At 37.1% G+C, this 18,862-nt stretch overlaps 1 protein-coding gene across 11 annotated transcripts in view; it reads left to right on the top strand.

Annotated features, from left to right (window-relative positions):
• Positions 1 to 18,862, top strand: part of ANKRD26 (ankyrin repeat domain containing 26) — a 49,880-nt gene that overhangs the window by 20,475 nt on the left and 10,543 nt on the right. For 7 of the 11 annotated variants that reach the window (XR_008430837.1, XR_008430836.1, XM_053942214.1 and 4 more), the window contains exons 18-35: positions 641 to 726; positions 2,387 to 3,370; positions 4,213 to 4,424; positions 5,021 to 5,170; positions 6,104 to 6,137; positions 6,281 to 6,419; positions 6,866 to 7,079; positions 7,364 to 7,547; positions 7,941 to 8,087; positions 9,268 to 10,221; positions 11,761 to 11,913; positions 12,865 to 13,040; positions 13,239 to 13,332; positions 14,426 to 14,500; positions 15,610 to 15,744; positions 16,655 to 16,767; positions 17,766 to 17,907; positions 18,539 to 18,820. Coding sequence is in view for 8 of the 11 variants with exons in the window: in XM_053942214.1 (XP_053798189.1) it covers positions 641 to 726; positions 2,387 to 3,370; positions 4,213 to 4,424; positions 5,021 to 5,170; positions 6,104 to 6,137; positions 6,281 to 6,419; positions 6,866 to 7,079; positions 7,364 to 7,547; positions 7,941 to 8,087; positions 9,268 to 10,221; positions 11,761 to 11,913; positions 12,865 to 13,040; positions 13,239 to 13,332; positions 14,426 to 14,500; positions 15,610 to 15,744; positions 16,655 to 16,767; positions 17,766 to 17,907; positions 18,539 to 18,820 (4,274 nt within the window). In the remaining 3 variants the exon portion in view is untranslated. Of the gene's footprint in view, positions 1 to 640; positions 727 to 2,386; positions 3,371 to 4,212; positions 4,425 to 5,020; positions 5,171 to 6,103; positions 6,138 to 6,280; positions 6,420 to 6,865; positions 7,080 to 7,363; positions 7,548 to 7,940; positions 8,088 to 9,267; positions 10,222 to 11,760; positions 11,914 to 12,864; positions 13,064 to 13,238; positions 13,333 to 14,425; positions 14,501 to 15,609; positions 15,755 to 16,654; positions 16,768 to 17,765; positions 17,908 to 18,538; positions 18,821 to 18,862 lie in introns of those variants that run through there. The other 4 variants (XM_053942217.1, XM_053942218.1, XR_008430838.1 and 1 more) reach the window with 4 other exon arrangements.

Raw genomic sequence — 18,862 nt, 5'->3', positions numbered from 1 at the left:
TGTGACCTGCCCATACTATATAGAAATTCTGAGAGAGGGAAGAGTAAAATCCGGTTTTCAACAGTATAAGCAAAGTGTTCAGATTATGGATTGTTTCTCAGCATGATACAAGTCTGTCTTTCACTTTCCATCTGTGTTTTCTGCAGCAGATAAGGTAGCAGTTTGAAATACTCAGTTCAGATTCACGCCTAGAGACAGATTTGTTTCATGGATAGAGTAAAGCTGGGGCCTTAAAATATTTCAAAGCTGTGATTTTTTTCATGATTTTTTGTGTATTGCACATATGCACATAGGGAAATTACAGTTGCTGGAGCCATGTAACTATTTACTGTATGGCACACAGCATTTCAAAGAGAAGGACCAAGATAATGCACCTTTAAGAAACAGGATTGGTTGATTTGTGACCACTTGCAGCAATTTTCAGCAAATTTCCTTTAAATGCCCTGTAAGAAAGCAATGTACACAGATGCATCTTCAATCTGTTTTATGGTAATTTTTGTCTATAAGAGCTCACAAATTAGAGGCGATGCATTATTTTGTGTTAAGATTTTTATCACAAATATGATTCAAGATGCAGTCTAAATGTAAATAAGTAGTATTAGGTCATGCTGGTTATCAAAATACAGTTTTTTCACTGTAGGTGAGTACTCCGGATCTACTTTTTATATGTCGTCAGCAGCTGAAAAAGAAGATGATAAGGATGCCATTGAAAACTATGGAGTGTGGGTATGTAAAATCAAGATTTTGAATTAAGAGTCTGAATCAGTAAATTGTATTATACACTGTAAAGCAAAGAATTATATATTATACAAATGTAAAGTGAAGGAAACTTACCAGTCAATGAATAATTCTCGAGAATCCTGTAAATAAAGGTTGTATAACAGCCTGAAGTAAAATGGAATGCAGTCTCTTTATGGTGGAGAAAAATCCCTATTATTATAGTGGATACTTGTTGTTGGACTAATTTGTTTCCAGCTGGTTTACTTAGACTTTGTTCAGTGTTTTTCTTTTTGCACAGTGCTGAGAAACAGTGCAGTCAAATTCTTTTTTTTCTCTATGAAAAATGCACATTCAAGTAAAGAAGGAAATTTGTCTATAGTGTGCTGATCTATTGGATTAAGTATGCCTGGTCTTCCACTTTGTAACAGAAGAAGAAACAAAAAAATAGTTAAATTTTGTGACCTCAATGCTTTCCCTGTCTCTGCAAAATATGTGCTTGTTTGGCCATGTTACTAAGTGTTTGAAAAGGTTTTTTTCAGAGGGCATTTTAGACAGGAATAAGGCAGGCATTCTGTTTGTGTTGGGCCTACAACAGGAGAAGGGAGAGGGCTGGATAGAGGAGTCTGGAGTCTTCTGTAGCACCTCAAGGGACAGTGGAGCAAATTACTTCTACCCCACGCCAGGTAGGATGAAAAACGCACATGCTTAATATTGACAGGCAGAGCATGGAACTTAGGCCTACTGGCAGTGGTAGTGGTTGGGCAATGAACTTGGGGAATGGCGAGGTTGAGACAGATAGGAGCTGGCTGAGGTGCTCCTTGCCTGTTCTGAAAGCAGGAATTTTGGCAGAGAGAGAAGGGCTTGGCTAGAGAGAGAGGAGTTGAATGGTCTTAAACCATTGGGACTAAGGCTGCAGGCCTGCCTGGAAGGCACTAGGAAGCATATGGGGAAGGAACATGTGAGGAGCAGGGTGTGGGGTCAGGGAAACGAGGAGACTGGGGGCGTTGAGGTAGGCATGGTGTGGTTTTCACATAAGTTTGGGTTCCTGACTTTCGGGATGAGGGAACGAATGGACAGATTTCCCTCATAAATGCTTTTCTTTGGATCTTGGAATGAAATTTAGCATTTCTGTGCCTTGGGTGAAGAATTAGGCCCAGTTCTCCATGTGGTCTCCATGGTCTCCATGGACAATAAAAAGGTTTTCTTGTTCATTAACACTCTATTAGTTTAGCTGGCAGGGAATTGTAAAATTCCAGACAGGCATGGAGGAAGGTGGGTGATGAAACATGGGCAGTTCCAAAGAAAAATGATATTAAAGCAATAAAACATGAAAAGATAAATTGCTTTCTAACAAAGGCCACTTGTTACAAAAAGCAGGCTGGCCTAAAGGTGAAGGTAACCCTCATCTAGAAAACTTTAATCCTAGAAAAGCTGTTGTCTCTAATAAGTCCTAGTAGCTAGTAAGTCCTTTATTTTTAAGAAGAAGGTGAGTCAGTGAACCTTTAATTTAGTATTCCTTGATTTATATTATAAGAATTGCTTTCAAAATATCTTGATGCTGTTATTTCTGTTACATGATAGGATGAGTTTGCAATGGAAATTATCTTGATTAACAGTAACTTCCTTTTTCTTTGGTAATCTTTTTGTCTGTACCTGTTTAATTAAGGATAAATATATTTTAGAAACTACCAGCTTGATAGAAAAAACAGCACATGAAAATCAGACTGACAAAGCAGAAGTTTCACATCAGGAAGCCCTAACAAAAAATGAGGAATCGTACAGTGCTGACAAGGAGTTAAATCTAAAACCTTGGGAAGAAAGATATGAAAAAATGTGGGTTGAAAATGAGAAAAGGGAATTGAAAACAAATTTTAAAAACATTACAGCAGAGTTGAAGCAGTTGTTTGGTGAAAATGAAGTTGGGGAAACTACTTGCCTTGTGGAAGAAATACCAGAAGATGGCTTTGGTGAAGAATTGAAGAGTTCTCACATTATTTCATCTCCTGTGACTGAATCAAGTAATAATTTAGAAACCCAAGGTGAATTTGGAGGTATTAAGCTAGGTGGGAAAATACCCAAAATGGAAATTGTATTTCCAAGTCGTGCTGTTCTTCCTGATCAAAAGAGCTTAAAGACAAATGTAGAAGATACCTGGAATACAGATGAAGAAGCTGGCATTAACAATGTAGATAACAGAAGGGTGTCTCTAGCTAAAAGAGAGAAAAAGAAAATGCCTACTATGGAAACAGAAGAGTATGATAATGGAGATAGTAAAAATGCAGAGGAAGGTCCTGCTTCCTCCCTGAGACATAGTTTAAAATCAAGTATTTTCGGTGACATTTGTAATATTCTTCCTAAAATAAGACCTGTTTGTGCAAGTGATGAAAGTGCACATTCTGTAACAGAAATGAAACTTAAAAAGTACTCTGGATTTAATGATGATGTTCCCAAGAACTGCCATATCAACAGTAATATAGGAGAAACAGAAACTGAAAGTCTTTTCACTAGTGCTCAGGAATCATGTGACATGCTGGAAAGGAGTCTTGATGAAGAGCTAAAACGAGATATGGAAAGATTTAAGAGTAAGGTAGGAATGCTGCAAACAGTATTCCTGGCTTTGGAGAAAGAGAAGGTACAGCTGCAAAAAGAGGTAGTTCACCTGCTACTCCTTATTTTTTAGTCTTTCTCCATATCAATGGTCCTGTTCACTTCAGCTATTCATCATTAAATGAAGATGCTTTGTGCAAATTAGTTGTTATTTGAATGAAAATACAGTACTTATTCATAAAGAGAGCAGTGGAGAGTTGCCTTTTCCCCCTTTTTCAGAAAACACAGAATCAATATTGTTCCAGTTTAACAGTATGTGGCACTCAGTTTCAGTGTAAGACGTTATCACTCCATTGACATATAAAGAAGTGCACACAGTTAAATCAGTTTTGATTCTGAAACAAAGAATGAAAATAGCTTCTGAACAGGGTCTTGACTGAACTTCTCATTTGCTGTGATTTCTGCATGGCGTGTCTTCATTGCCCTTCCCTTAAATTCCTGTTTGCTGTGAGTGGAGTTGTTTCTATTTGTGGGTTTGGAATCTTTTTCCCTGCTACCCTGCCTACCCTCCATGGAGGAAGCAGTATCCAAGCACACTTCCACTTGATTTTTTAAATTTCTGTTCTTATAATAAACATTGTGCAGTCCTTCTAACTGTTTAATCCATCAGTAATGCTTTTACATTTTTGTTGTTCATGTTTTAAGATACATTGTTGTTTTCTTTCTAAGGACTATGTTTGTTACATCACAGGATCATGAGTGAATTTGAAGTACTTTCAATTACAATATAATTTGTAATGTAATTTTTCTGAAAATACTCGTCTATATTTTTTTTTCATTTTACATTTCTTCAGAGGTAAACCCTGAATTATTCAATTGTGGGTATTGTGTTTCTCTTTTATGGAAAGACTGATTAATACTTGAAACTTAACTTTCTTTTTGTAGGTTGAGAAGGAAAAAAGCAAAGAAATATGTTTCAATATGCAGACAGTGGCAAAAGAGGAAAATTTTGATAAATTAAATACACCACCAGGCAACATTAATAATAATCAGCAGATAAAAGAAAAGCTTACACTGAGGAAGAGTGACTCTTTGAAAATGGAAGATGAAAACACTACAGAAGAAAAAGTCAACAAGAATTTTTCACCTGAGGAGAGGTCAGAAATTATTAAAATGCCAATGAAAGTAGAAACTGAAGACATGATCTCTAATTCGTATTTGTAGGATTACTTAAGCATCTTTTAGGTTTTTGAATATTGTACTAGCAGTTTCTTTGATGCTGAAAGCAATATTGAGTAGGCCACAGCTTCACACAGCTTCACAAACATTTAAGAAAACCACTTTTTTTTTTTTTTTTTTTTTTTTTTTTTAGGAAGAGGGAAAAGATATTACCAAATGAATCTTAAAGGTTTGAAGGAGGCATTGTTTTTTTTATGAAATCCTAAGCAGGAGGGTTTTTCTCTCTGTGCTTCAAAGGAATCTCTGCTCTTAATACTTCCTCTAATGTGGATATAAGATACTGCCTGAATCTAGTTCAGGTTCCACATTCCCCCCTCATTCCTAGGGCAAGGTTTTTTAAATACTTTTAAATACTTCACAATCCTTGGAGTTAAGTCTGTGTTTTATCAGAGATATTTTTTCATATCAGTTGTTTCTGGACATCATCTTATGTCTGTTTCAAATAAACATTTTCTGTTACTCAATAGGTAATTTTCTGTTACTCAATAGGTAATTTTTTTTCTGTTTAATGTAGCAAATTTGCCCTGAATCATGATGTTGCAAAGAAAAATATAGGACAGACTTCAAAGCAGAAGGCTAATCAGCAGATGAGCTCTTCCAGTGGGAATAATTTTCGAGTACCAGATGATAGCACTTTCAGTGAAACATCTCAAGAGGAAGGAAGGTACTGAATATAAGGAATGTTATAACTAAAACTTACTTAATGATAAAAATTAACCTAAAGCTAAAGGTAAGTTTTTTGTAAAGCTGATGTGCACATTGGTTTTTGTTCCTTCATGTGACAGTATTTTTGTATTCCAAAACATCTTTTTTGCTTTATGTGCTTTGAACATCTTAGCCAAGTTCATTATAAAGGCAATGTGCACAAGTGCTGAAAAATTACCTGAAGGTCAGTGTATATGTAAACATATATTTTATACTTTTATAAAAGGAGAGGAGAGGCTTATACAAGAACAAAGTTGCTATTTCATTACATGCACTTTAGGGTTTGAGTTTTTTTATTTTTATTTTTTTATTTCAGCTGTATGTCCTCTTGACTTCTTGCCTACCTCAAACTTAACTGTAGGGGGCAAAATGAGAAACAGAAATTGTCAACAGGGTACAAGCACTGTTCAGCAATAGCTAAAACACTGGTGTGTTGTCAACTCCGTTTGGGTCAGAAAAGTAACAGACAGCATTGTTTGGGCTGTTCTGAAGAAAATAACTCCATTCCAATCAGCCTAAGTACACTAGAGACTCCAAAATTACAGTTCTTTGACCTGTAAGGGGAAGAGTCTAAATACTGAAGAGAACTAAACCTCTAGTATTAAATAGGGAATGCACATAACTATGTATCTGTATATCTCCATGTCTGTAGCTTTAGGATTCATATCACTTTGAGTGAACAGTTATTCAACTATTTGCTTAATATCTTGTGAAAAAAATAATCTGCTAATAAGGATGATCATTTTTTTCCAGTATTCACCTACTTCTAAAAAAACCTCTTGTATTAAATTTTACTTTAATTCCCTACTGAAATTAGGTTTTCAAAACAACTTTAGATATTGTTCTTAATGCAAGATAAACATTCCAGAACTGAAATACATTTGTTTTCCAGACCTGCAGCAAAAACAGCGAGTGAAAAGAACAAGGTACTGTAAAATTTGTTTCTTGATAAATAGTTTTATCAGCTTTTAATCACTCAGATGGGATCAATCATATATGGACTGTGAATGAAAGAATGAGTAATTCATACATACATAGTTGTATACAAAAAATACTGTATTGTTTGTAGGTCAGCATACAAATGGATGTAACTGATGACCTTGATTTAACTCACTCATCTGATACAACATCAGAGGATGTCAAATTACCAACATCCACCTACAAAGAGGCTGTGTTGCTCTTAGAACAGCTTACTGTGGATCATACAGGTATGTTCTAAAGTCACTTTTCCCTCAGATGTTACAAGTTTCTCTTTTAAAACATGGTTTCTTTGTGTGCGCTCCTAGGTATCTTGATTCATTTATATTTAAGATAACACCTCCCCACCATCCCCTTCATTGCTGACCCGTGTGTATACACAGCAGCTGTTTTTCCTATTTGTTGTCTTTGCCTGAGTGGTGGTTTTGTCTTCTCTTAAATATATTTTTATGAGGTGCCAGCAGCATGGCTGAAAGGCTCAGCTGTGCCCTGCAGTTGGTCCATTGTCTCTGTCTGGCATGGGGCAACCCCTGGCCTCTTCTCACAGAGAACTCCCCACTGCCTTCCTTCAGTCTTCCCACTACCAAAACTTTATCACCTACACCAAATAAAATAACTTACACATTAGAAAGTATTTATGCATATGTGCATCTTTGTCTTTTCTATCTTAAAATAGGTTCTGCTATTTTACTGAAGATTCAAAACATACTTCTTAAATATGAACAAATAATAGAGCATGAAAAAAATCGGTATGCAGCGGTCTGGAGAGAAGTAAGAAAATTGGAAAGTGAAAAGGAGGAATCAAAATTAATAGCGGAAGAGACTCAAGATTTGAAATCCATATTGGCTCATCAAGAAGTGGAATGGAAAAGTGATATCCAGAGCCTTAAGTATGTAATATTGTGGTCTCGTCATGTGTTACCTTGTAACCATATATTTACCAAGATGAACTTACAAGTAATAAAAACCGTCAATAGTTTATTTCCATATACTTCAAATGTGATACCATGGATAATGGAATGATGATAGAATTCTTTAAAAATTAGAGTAAAAATACGAAATCTGAAAATATTTAACATTATTATGGTTTGAGTTCTTTCTGCAAGTTCATAGTATAGAATATTTAATTTTTATATCAGTGCTTTAATTTCTCAACTATACTGTTAATTCCCAGGTTTACTTTGAAACAAGAAGAAGAAAAGAGGCTCAGAGTAGAAACACTATATGAGAAAACAAAAGAAAAACTCAGAAGGAAAGAAGAGCAACATTGTAAAGAGATGGAGGAGAAACAGCAACTTGAGTTACAATCAAGGAATTTAGAAATGGAGTTAGTAACACTGAGAAAGCTCTTCAAACAGGTATATTAGATAATGACTTAAACACTTATTTTCTTCTTCTTTTTAATTGGTGTTGTATTCCAGTATGCCTAAAGAAGAGGTACTTTGTTCATGGAAGAGGAACTGGGTAACTATTGTCAGATTTTGCAAACAGCTGGTTTCCAAGTAGTGTGTTCCCTTTTTTATTAGTTTGTATTTCAAAGCTTAACTCTGAGTTATTTTACAAAACTATTACAAAATAATAATTAAAATAAATAAATTAGTCTGTGTTTCTTCTTAATTTTCAGAAGAAAATTAAAATTTATAGATTGATTATTTAAGCAAAAATATGTAAAAGAATAAAAGGGAGAGTGGGATGATATTGCTAGCTTTGATTTTTCTGAAGGTGCAAGTAATTTAATTGTATTATTGTAGGTTGAAGACGAGCGTGATGAAACACAGAGACAGCTCTCTCGGGAAAAGAGTGCCAGAGCCCTGCAAGAAGGCATTTTGAACAACCACCTTTGGAGGCAAAAGGAACTAGAAGAAGAGACAAGAAGAACTATAGGAAAAAGTTCAGATGTAAGCAGATTTTTTTCTAATTAATTAAATTTCACCATATTTGTTCTAAAGTTATAATAAAACTTATATATATATTTTTCTGCTTCTTGATGGATTATTTACAGTTTACCAGTGTAACTTCACTGTGCAAATAGCTCTTCTGGTTTCCCTTATGTCTGTAAAAGTTATGGAAAGCAGTATCAATGCTGTATGTACAAGTAGAAAGCTAAAAGAAAACACTATTTACAACATTTTTTAAACTGTCTTGTTTTTATTTCCTTGACATTTTATCATCACTTTTTAAGTGAAACACCTAGCTACCACATCCAGTGTGACCAGAAAGGAAGTTGACACTCATTCTGTGTTCCCATTACTTGGGGTTTTTTAAACTATTTATTCCCTTATCAAACTTGAAGTATGAAGTTCTTTTCCACCTCCACATATTAAAGTTTTATGAAGGAAGATCAGCAATAAATTAAACTCTCAATGCTAGTTAAAATAATTGAAGGAGAATAAGCAATCATGAGCACTATTAAAAAAAAAAGTCTTAAAAAGTTTAATGAATTTACTAAGAAAGTGAAATTCTTGGAAGAATTTATTTGTTCTTGGCTGTGCTACCCAATAAATATAGGATTAATATGTTTATATGAATAAAAAATCTGTATAATAAACAGGCACTATACAAGACTCTTGCATTCTAGGGATGATTCAGCTGTATAGCCAACTTTGAGTAATGCCAAAAAAAGTGTTAAGAAGACATTTAAAAAGGAAAATACCCTTTTTTTGCCTGGTAAACAGAGATTTTACCTCTGGTAAACAGAGATTTTACTAGATCAGTAACACAGCTAAATTAATCTAAAAGGGAATATTTTAAAGGCATGCACACACAAGAAAGCACTGTTATTTTAGAACCTTTATACCTGAAATATTTTAAATAATTTTATTACTTAGTTGCTGGTTAACAGAAAAAAAGGCATTATGTATTTGGCTTGTTTATTTATGGATATGTTATGCTTTCATTCTATACCTGTACTGGACATACACACTGGTTCATAGAGTAGCTTATTTCTTATCTGAAATTTCACTCTCATCTTTGAAGTCATGTTGCAGTGTTAGAAATACTAAAATGCAGCTTAATGCTGAAGTGGTTTTGTAGATTTATTTCCTACCTGGATACTTATTCATGTTCCCTGTCATTCAGGAATCCGACAGTGAGAGAGAAAAGGATCTGTTGTACAAAAATCAGTTACTGCAAGATGAGATTGCCATGCTAAGACTAGAACTTGATCAAATAAGACTTAGGCACCAGGAGGAAGAAGGAAAATATTTAGAGGAAATTGAGACCTTGAAAGAAAAAAATGAAGATCTCCAAAAAGAACTTAAGCTGAATGAAGAAGCCTTAACACAGACAGTTTTTCAGTACAATGGACAACTGAACTTACTAAAGACAGAATCCACAATGCTAACTTCCAAACTTGAGCAGACAAAAGAAAGCAAAGACAGACTAGAGACAGAAATGGAATCATTTCGTTCCCGCCTGAACACTACTGTTCAAGAACTTGAACGTCACCAGTCATCAAGAAGCGATGTCGAACGAACGTTTCAGAGAGAACGTGATGAATGGCTTCGCTTGCAAGACAAGCTCCATCATGACCTCTCAGATGTGCGAGAAGCCAACAAGAGCTTGTCTCAGCAGCTGAGTAATGCTGAAAGCAAGGCTAATAGTCTAGAAAATGAGCTTCACCAGTTAAGACAAACGCTCAGAGAGAAAACATTGCTTTTAGAAATGACACAAAAAGAATTAAGTCAAACCCAGTGTCAGGCAAAGGAATATGATCATGCTCGACAGCTTGAGAAAGACCAAGTAAACAAACTTATAATAAAGCAGGAATCCATGCAGGAGCGATTGGCCCAGCTCCAAAGTGAAAACCTTTTGCTCCGTCAGCAAATGGAAGATCTGCAGAACAAGGGGATCATCAAAGAAAAAGTAGTTAATGATGTGCAAGATCGGTTTAATGATATTTTCAACAAACTCAGAGCTGATACTGAAAAGCAAGTTTACCTAGTGGAAGAGAGAAACAAGGAATTAAATGCCAGGTGTATTGATTTAAGAGAACAAGTCTTCAAATATGAGACTGACAAAATAGAGAGAGAGGTAAAATACAGACTTACAGCAATTTAGAGTTTTCCAGTTCTTGAAATTATTTTGTGTTTCTAAAGTATATCAGATGTAAGCCATATGCATGGGACCAGATAATGATGATCTGTTCTGCTTTGTTGTGTTTCTCTTAAAACTGTGGAAGGTTTTGGTAAATGGGTTGTTACTGCTCAGATCTGAGCAGTGAAAAAAGGTATCTAAGTCTGCTTTGATCAAGAAAGGTGATTCTTCTCTAGAACTCCTTTCATCTCTTTTCCTTAGTCCATTTTTTGCCCTATAGAATTGGTTAAGGTATTTAATGATTTTTTAAAGTATTGCACTGATGACATAAGTGAGGGTGATGTAAAAGGAAGAATGATCCAATATGTGATAGTTGAGAAATGAAGATGCAGATGAGTGAATTGTGTGAGATGGACTTATATTAAGTTCCTGTAGAGGAAAAACATTGCCTTTCCCTAAGTTGCTATCAAAATTGAAGAGTATTTTAGTGTCCAGGTATTAATTTATGAATATTCTGGGGGCTCTAAGGGGTCTACCTAGAGAATGCATCATTACCTGTGTTCCTAGGACTAGGTAGGTATTCTGTAATGATAATGTTCTGGCCATTTTCAGGTAGAGTAATGACTTTAAAATTGCCTTACCCTGTTTAATCTCCCTTACTTTCTAGAAAATAGGAACTAATAAAAGTCAGTATTTAGACACACTGGTGTATGATTTGTCACCTTTAATGATTTGAACAGTGATTTAAAATTACACTTCCGGAATTACAAGTCCGGAATCTTTGAGTGAGATAAATATAGATATGTGTGAGATAACTGCTTTATTCTTCATTTATCAGTTACTGTGAGGTGTGTGTGGGGAGAGAATTCCAGCAATACTGTCAGTCATTTTAATCTGTGAATTGCTGTGTATTCTTCCTACCAAAACAACAGGTTCCCTCTGAAAATACTACATCTATATAATGGTATGAACTATCCAGATTTTAGTAAACCTGATATGTCAATATAAAGACAGTTGTTATTCTAAAACATACTTATTAAGACAGCTGTAAGAGAATGTGATTCAACATATTCTTAGAGTATATCTAAAGAGAGCTTTTAGATATAGGTATTAATTTAATTATATTTATAAATTGTAGGAATAGAACAGAGAATGATGTGGTACCAAGTCCTGCCTTTGGTCAACAAAATAGTATCTGCAGTCAGATTATGGCTCTTGCATCACAACAGATTTCCTTGGATTATGTTAGTAAAATTCCCATGATTGCAGTGTGTGCTTATGCATGCTTTCAAGAAGAACAATATCTGGATCTTTTTTATGTATGGAAACAGAAATCCTCATGAATTGCTGCTGACAGTTTGGGGGTACTCAGCTGAAAAAGATGGAGAGGTGATTGTGCACATGCCTGCTGGTGACAGACAATTTCACTTGAGTTCAATCCAATCCAAAGTCTAACTCTATAATCAAATAAGTCAAAGTAAAGGTATTTTTCATGTTCTTACAATTTTATTCATGCTCATTTGATTGCTTCATTAGGGCACGATCAGACAGCTGCAGCAGGAGCTTGCTGATACTCTTAAAAAGCAATCTATGTCAGAAGCTTCACTTGAAGTCACTACACGCTACCGCAGTGACCTGGAGGAAGACAAGCTGCGCTTGCAAAAGGAATTGGAAAAGGCTAAAACCAAGGTACATAATGTCTGTAGTTATAGCAATAAATCTTAGGGTGGCTGTTAAAAGTAGGATTGGATGTTGTCCTAAAGCCCCAGGAAAAATTAAACAGGATAGATATAATGATGTGTGAATCAGTTGCATTGCTTTATAAACTTGGTGCCCATGTCTTTGACATGCAGACATTATGCCCTAACTTGGACAAAATTTTTTATTTGTGAAGATGCTTTTCACAATAAATTAGTGTCTGTGTTTATGCCTTGTTACCTTTGGTTTAGCCAAGCAGATTGTCTGAGTTCTTAAGAATAGTAGAAGTATTGGACTGCTGTGTTTGGACATTTTTATGCTCCTGCTTTCTCCCTGCCCCCACTCCCCCCACCCTGCCCTGTCACTAGGTAGCACATCAAATTCTGAATGCTTTTGTAATTTATTCTGCATTTTTCCCCTTTGGCCCTTCTATAATTTAACATCCTTAAGTGGCTTTCCTGCGAGGGAAGTATAAGCTATTTCTGAGTTAGGGACTACCTTTCACAGTGTTTTTCCAAGGTATGAATGTATAGTGGCCTTGGAGTTCTAAAAGGAAAATAATTTAAAATCTAATCCTTATGAGGGACTTGTGAAGTTACTACAGACAGATAAACTTCCTAATTCATGTTTTCACAGAGGAGCAAACAACTGAATATAAAAAGCATCCTAAGTCACCAAAAGGGTCAGAGTAGCAGTGTTGGTGCTTAGAACCATTCTCTAGGAAACACATGGAGGAATGGGAGAGGCTGCTGTGGAAGATTAGGAAGTAACACTGCTTGTGTTCATTTGCTAGCAGAAGCTTTGGAAGTACTTAAGATGACTACGATTCTTTGGGCAGTGGGTATGGGCAGATATCTGCAGCATGTGAATCCTTTGGCAGTAGCTGACTGCCCTGTATAAAAGCTCACCTGAAGACTGTGGATTCTTTCTGTGATTTTACAGTTACGGGAGGTGGAAGAAAACTATCTTCAGTCTGAGCATTGTGTTCGTGACTTGAAGACTGCCTTGGATGGTAAGGAAAGAGAAGCAACAGCTTCTGCCCAGAAACTGCAGGACCAGCTGTTGGCATCTTCTGAGACTAACACTACTATAAAACAACTGGAAGAACATGTGCAACAGTAAGAGAACACAGTGGGGCGAGGTATCTGTCATTTGCAGGATTGGCTGGAAACCACAGCATAGATAGGTAGCCTTGTTGCATCATAGCAAATTATTAAGATTTTGAAGGACGTTCTTGTTTTTTATTATTTTGCACTGTTCTTTTGGAATTGGTGCTCTGGCAGATCTTTATAATAAGACCTGTATTTCTTTTTAAGCCTTGAAATTGAAAACACCAAATTGGAAGCCACTGTCCAGCAACAAAGCAACAGGATTGAAGCCCTGCAGAGAGACCTGCAAGCCTCTGCCTCAGTAAGCTCCTCATAAATTTCACTTTCAGTGACTCCTGAGCCTAGTTACCTATTTCTGTGGGGAAATTTTATGGTGAGGTTTTCCTGGAGAGCCAAGGGAAGCTCAGTGCCTGCATTTATCTGAATAGAGGCTGCTCAGAAAGCAGCCTGCTCTACTTTCCAGCCATCCAGGTTTGAAAATTTTCCCATGCTAGAGCAAGTCAAACATAACACTCTAAAAGGTAAGGATTTGACAGCAGTACACTGGTGTAACTATTGTTTGCTTTAGACCTTTCATAACATCAGATCCTGCTTTGGGGACTGCAGTGTGTTCCATTTAAGGTACTCATCAAGTTAACTGGTGGAAATTCTACAGGGTATATTGATACCAATCCCTTTATGCCAGAGACCTGGCTGACATCATCAGACTGAAACAAGAATTACATGTTCCAGAGCTTTTGCTGTGCAGAATTGCTTTTTCTTTGGCTACTTGCTGTATGACTGTTCTTGTGAAACAGTGAAGAGAACTGCTTGTGGTATCTGCAAAACTCTGTGTGAGCCTTTGAATTTACCACAGCTTTTACACAGTGCTTAATTTTAGCTCAGATAAGGTGCTAACACCTGTGGCCTGAATGAAAAGATATTTGTTGTTGTTGTTGTTGTTTGTATTGTAGCCATTGAGCTTGTTACAACTATAGTTGTCAATTATAGCTGAAGGGATTTTGAAAATCACTATATATGATATTCAAACTTTGTGATGTACTGATACTGTCAAGAGAAGTGTGAGGGCAGTCACAAATCCTTCTGCTTTGATTAATAGGGCATGATTTTCAAGTGTACTGGGGATGAGAAAAGCTACTTCTGCCTATTTTCACTGAACATTCTTTATATCCCACGTGGTCTTTTCTCTCTCTCTCTGCATCAAATGGCAGAGGTGATGATTGCTAACAGTTTTGCAGTGGCATCAAACTAAGGCCATTTTGATCATTGTTGCTGGGTGTAAATAGTGTAGGAATAGAGATGAAGAGGTTTTGTGTAATACTTTTGTCAGTGAGGTGTAACTTCAATCTAGAAAGTGATACTGTGTGTTCTTGCTTCTTGTAATACTTCTATAGGTCCATAACCGCTTGGAAGACTTGATAATGAGCTTACAGACAGCACAAGCAGCTGCAGAGGATCACCAGAAGCAGGTATGTGACAGGCTTCTGTGAACAACTGTTTTAGTCTTGAATTTTTTTGTGTATAGGTAATTGATGAAAAGATCATGTGGGCTCTGTAAGCACACAGCCTGTTAAATACCCTTCTGGTTTTAGGGCAAGGCACCCTCAAGGGAGAAGGCTGTAAATTTCCTCGTTTTCCTACTGCTGTGTTTTGTATGTGTTGTGGTGTGCAAGATAGTTGTGTTCATCAATGTGATTCATCTGATGAATACTCTTCCCTATCCCACCTTCAGGGAGTGAGCAAGTGGCTGTGAAATGCTTAGCTGCCTTACCAGGGTTAAGCCATAGCAGATGACTGATAGAGTGGATGTTGTGGGCAGCATGGAGATCTGTGGTTGAAAGCTGAGAGAGGAGAGCAGACTTGACAGATCCATATTTTCTTTGTAATTTTGTCAGAGGTTGAGGCCATGTCAGTTTTTGTCATGAGACCCAGTGTTTTACTGCCTCTGTGAGGACTTGAGAAAGTCATACACCCTAAGGATTTTTTTTTATCTGAGACTTTGTGTGAAGTGTTTTGTCACTTTCTGTAGCTAGTAAACATCTCTTGTTTTTTCCTTTTTTGATTTTGTAATTTTCTTTTTTCCTTAAAAAATGCCACTAAAAGCATCTAGTCATCTTCCAATCTTTATACTTGAACTGAATCAGCAAGTTATGTTCAACTCAAATACATCTGTTAGACAAATCTTTGTCAATTTCAAAACATTTTCTTGCTCACAGGAGATACACAGCTGTCACAGAAGCCATGAGGGTAGGGTATATTCTGTGGTGGGCACTAGAAGTGAATACATTAGAAAGTATGTAATGAGCTCTGGAGAACCTTTGGAAGAAAGCTACAGGGTAATTTTGTGTGTATGTTTTTCCCCAGAGTTCAACCTCATCTAACCACCCCTTTAGAATTCATTCTTTTTACCATCTTCCATTTCTCTTCTTGGTTAAAGCTGTGTTTTACATTCCACATTAACATTTACCATAGGCATTGGATGGGGAGAGAAGAGTTTCCATTTAAGTTGCAGCTTTCAGTTGCAGTGTTTTCTTTATGGTCATCTTAGTTTCTTCTTCTGCCATTGTTGCTTTTACAGGCGCAAAAGAAGAATGTGCTGGCTCTGACATCAAAGGACTTGCAGAGCATATGGGAAGAGCAGTTTAAATCAAGATCTAACCTCGAAGAGCGTGTTGCTCAACTTGACAGGGAAAAGGCAGATCTCTTTGAACAGGTAAATCCAGGTAAAATTCTTCAGAGACATAAGCCAGTATTTGAGAGAACCCCATTAACCTTTTGGTCAAGTTCTTAGATAAAGAGCATGTTTTTATTACCCCTGCCATTCAGGCTCTGGATAAGTTGTGATTTGTGGATCATCCAGGAAGCAAAGGAAAGCTATCTGGATATCTTGTGTAAGTTCTGGAGTGATTCTCTTTGAAAGAGTTCCCAGTATGGTTTACATCAGTTAAGCACATCAAGCAGGGCTGCAGTTCCCCAGTTCTTTTTTGGATTCCTTCTGGCCATCTTCTGACCCCTTGTTTTCCGGCAGGGTTGAAGTATTTCACCTTTCCAGTGCAGTGCAGGGAGGAGCAGCAGCATGTTTTCAGTGTAGTGATGTTTAAAAGCCTTGAAGAAAAACATAGTGAAGGAATTCTGGGGAAATTAACTAGTGCTTGGGAAGCAAGAAATGACTGACAGTTGCAAAGGAGCAGTCTTTCCCTCTTCATCTGTAGAGGAATAAAGGAAGTATAAAGCAACTAGCACATAAGTAGCCACAAAGAAGATGTGGAAGGGAATAGTATATTGAAAAAAATTTTGGGGTGCCTCTGCCTGCTGATAAGTAAAAATCCTGTAAAAGCTTTAGATTAATTTGTATTATTCTGTGATAAGCATACCTAAATAATCCTTACTATGAGTTGAGAACTTCTGAAAGTAGTCCAGCATCTTTTCCACCTTTGTTTCAGTGAAGGCATCTATTTTTGTTCTTCAGTATTGGCCCAGTTTGCTGTGAAACCTAATGTGTAACTTGGCTAAAAGATGGAGATGGACTGCAGCTTCTCCATGGAGAACACTACAGACACGTATCGCACATAGCTATTGTTCTTATTTGTTGTGTGTGCCATGTGTCTTTTCTGTTTTGAAAGTGTGAGAGTGAAAGAAAGAAAGTGAAGAAACTGATAGAGTTAAAACGCCCAGTTGAACTCCGTCTGGACCAAGAAATGAGACGAAACTTAGAATTGCAGAAAGACTTTAAGAGGTATCACTTTTTTATATGGTAAAGAGATATCCCTGAAGAGAAGTCCAGTTTTATTGAACTGTAATATAAGAATAGATACACATACTCTGCAAGCAAACTAAAGTCTTGTGTTAGTTCCTGCAAGGTACATCTGTGCATGAGCCTATACTTACTTATATCTGAAAGAGGAATTGCCAGTCCAGGATGCCCTGCAGTTCTCCAGGGGTGGGGAAGGAAGTCTTCAGTTTGTCTTTTCAGCTGAAATTTGGATGTGCCAGGTGATTTGTGGCACAGTGTTGGAATCCTGGATGCTGAGAATTTTAAACTTTCTGTGCTTAAAGGCACAGACCCACAAGAGAACACTGCATTTGACCTGAGGTCATGGAACAGGCTTTTAAAATTGATTAATAGCACTGGGATTACGAGTGTGGAGTTGGTTATAAGTGTGTAATATCACAGGGTGGAAAACTTAGAGTTTGGGATTTTAGAATATAGAAATAAATATGAAGCAAGATGGAGGTTTTAGGGCAGAGGCAGGTTGTTGTTCTTTACCTTCTTCTTCCTTCTTCTTCATGGGTTTGGGTGGTGTTTTGTGATTGGACAGAAAAGTCCACATTGCGGACTTTGAGGGATCCATTATTAGGTTGAAAGGGAAAATAATCTAGGTGTCATTTCTTAGTTGGATAGTTTAGTCTTAAAAAGACCTTGTAACAAGGGATAGTTAGCCATTTTGTGCTGTGCTAATGAAAAAGCTGCCAAACTCACGATAGTGAGACTGTAACATAGATAAGAGGTAATAAACACCTGAGTCTAAACATGAAATACTGTCTCAAGTGCCTTCAATCCCGACCCCAAGAAAGTGATAGCTCAGGAACAGCAGGTTTTTTATCAGCAATTCCTGGTACATTCAAGTATGTTGAAGATGAAGAAAGCTATGACTGTACGCCTTACTGGAGAGCATATGGAAAAGGTTGCTTATTCCTGTGTTTCATTGTTTTCCGAACTGATTTGCTATTTAGGTTGAAGAGACTTCTCAGTAGAGCTACGAAGAAAATAAAGGTGTATGAGGAAAGAGAAATGGAGTCACAGCTTAATTTGAAGGGAGAAATGAAGAGCAGATATTCTGAAATGGTCAGTGAAGTTGATAGATTGAGAACAAAGGTGAGCTCTGCTTAATTTGGGGTTTGTTTGGTTGTGGTGTTACTACTTTTCAAACCTGTGTGAAGCCTTGCCTATATTTCTTGTCATGTTGATGATTTGCTTTCCTTGGCTGTATTTTAGATTAGATTGGTCTCTGTCAATGGTTTTTCTACTGTTAGAGAAGCAGGTGACTGTAACTAATAACTGATGTAGTTGTCCTTATGGGTAAAGATGCAGTCCTTAAGTGCAAAGTAGCATCTGCAATGGCACCAGAAGGGCAGACTGTAAGGCAGAGGAAGGGCAAGCCAAGAGTGGCCGCAAGGCTGGCCGGGTCTATGACCTTATGGGCCAAGGAGCCGTCCCACAGGCACTCACCAAGAAGAACAGAACAGGTCTGGTGACAGCAGGCCCAGTCAGCCAAGAGTGCAGATCCTCAGGCTGGGCCTGAGGGATGGGCAGTTCTGCTGTCCTACCAGGACGTCATGTCCATGGGTGAGGATCAGAGCTGAGTATACAGATGATAAATACAGTCTTCATGGATGACCTTTTAGCAATTTTAACAGAATTAGTGCCTTTAGATGCCTCTGAGTTTTTTTTTGTTTTGTTTTGTTTTGGTTTGTTTTTTTTTCTTTTTTTTTTTCCCTACATACAGGTTGCTGAACTTTCCCAGCAGCTGGACATGGAGTCTAAAAAAAGCATGCAGCTAGAAGCCCAAAACCGGGATTTGCGAGAAGAGCTATCTACCCTGCATGGGACCTGTGAGAAACTGGAGAAGAGCAAATGCCAGCTGAAAGAAGAAGTGGCAAAACTCCAACATCACTTGGAGACTAACATGGTGGATCACAGCCAAATAGAACAGTATAAAAGAGAGGTTGATGAACGAGCAGGCCAAGAAATAAGACAAAAGCTACAAGAAGTCAATCTGTTTTTGCAAGTGAGTGACTTTCTGACGTGTCTCTGTAGGCACTCCGTAGAC

This window comes from Vidua chalybeata, chromosome 5 (assembly GCF_026979565.1).
Source record: "Vidua chalybeata isolate OUT-0048 chromosome 5, bVidCha1 merged haplotype, whole genome shotgun sequence".
NCBI classification, from domain to species: Eukaryota; Metazoa; Chordata; class Aves; order Passeriformes; family Viduidae; genus Vidua; species Vidua chalybeata.
The sequence above is the reverse complement of the archived record's forward strand: the minus strand, read 5'-3'. Positions and strand labels throughout refer to the sequence as shown.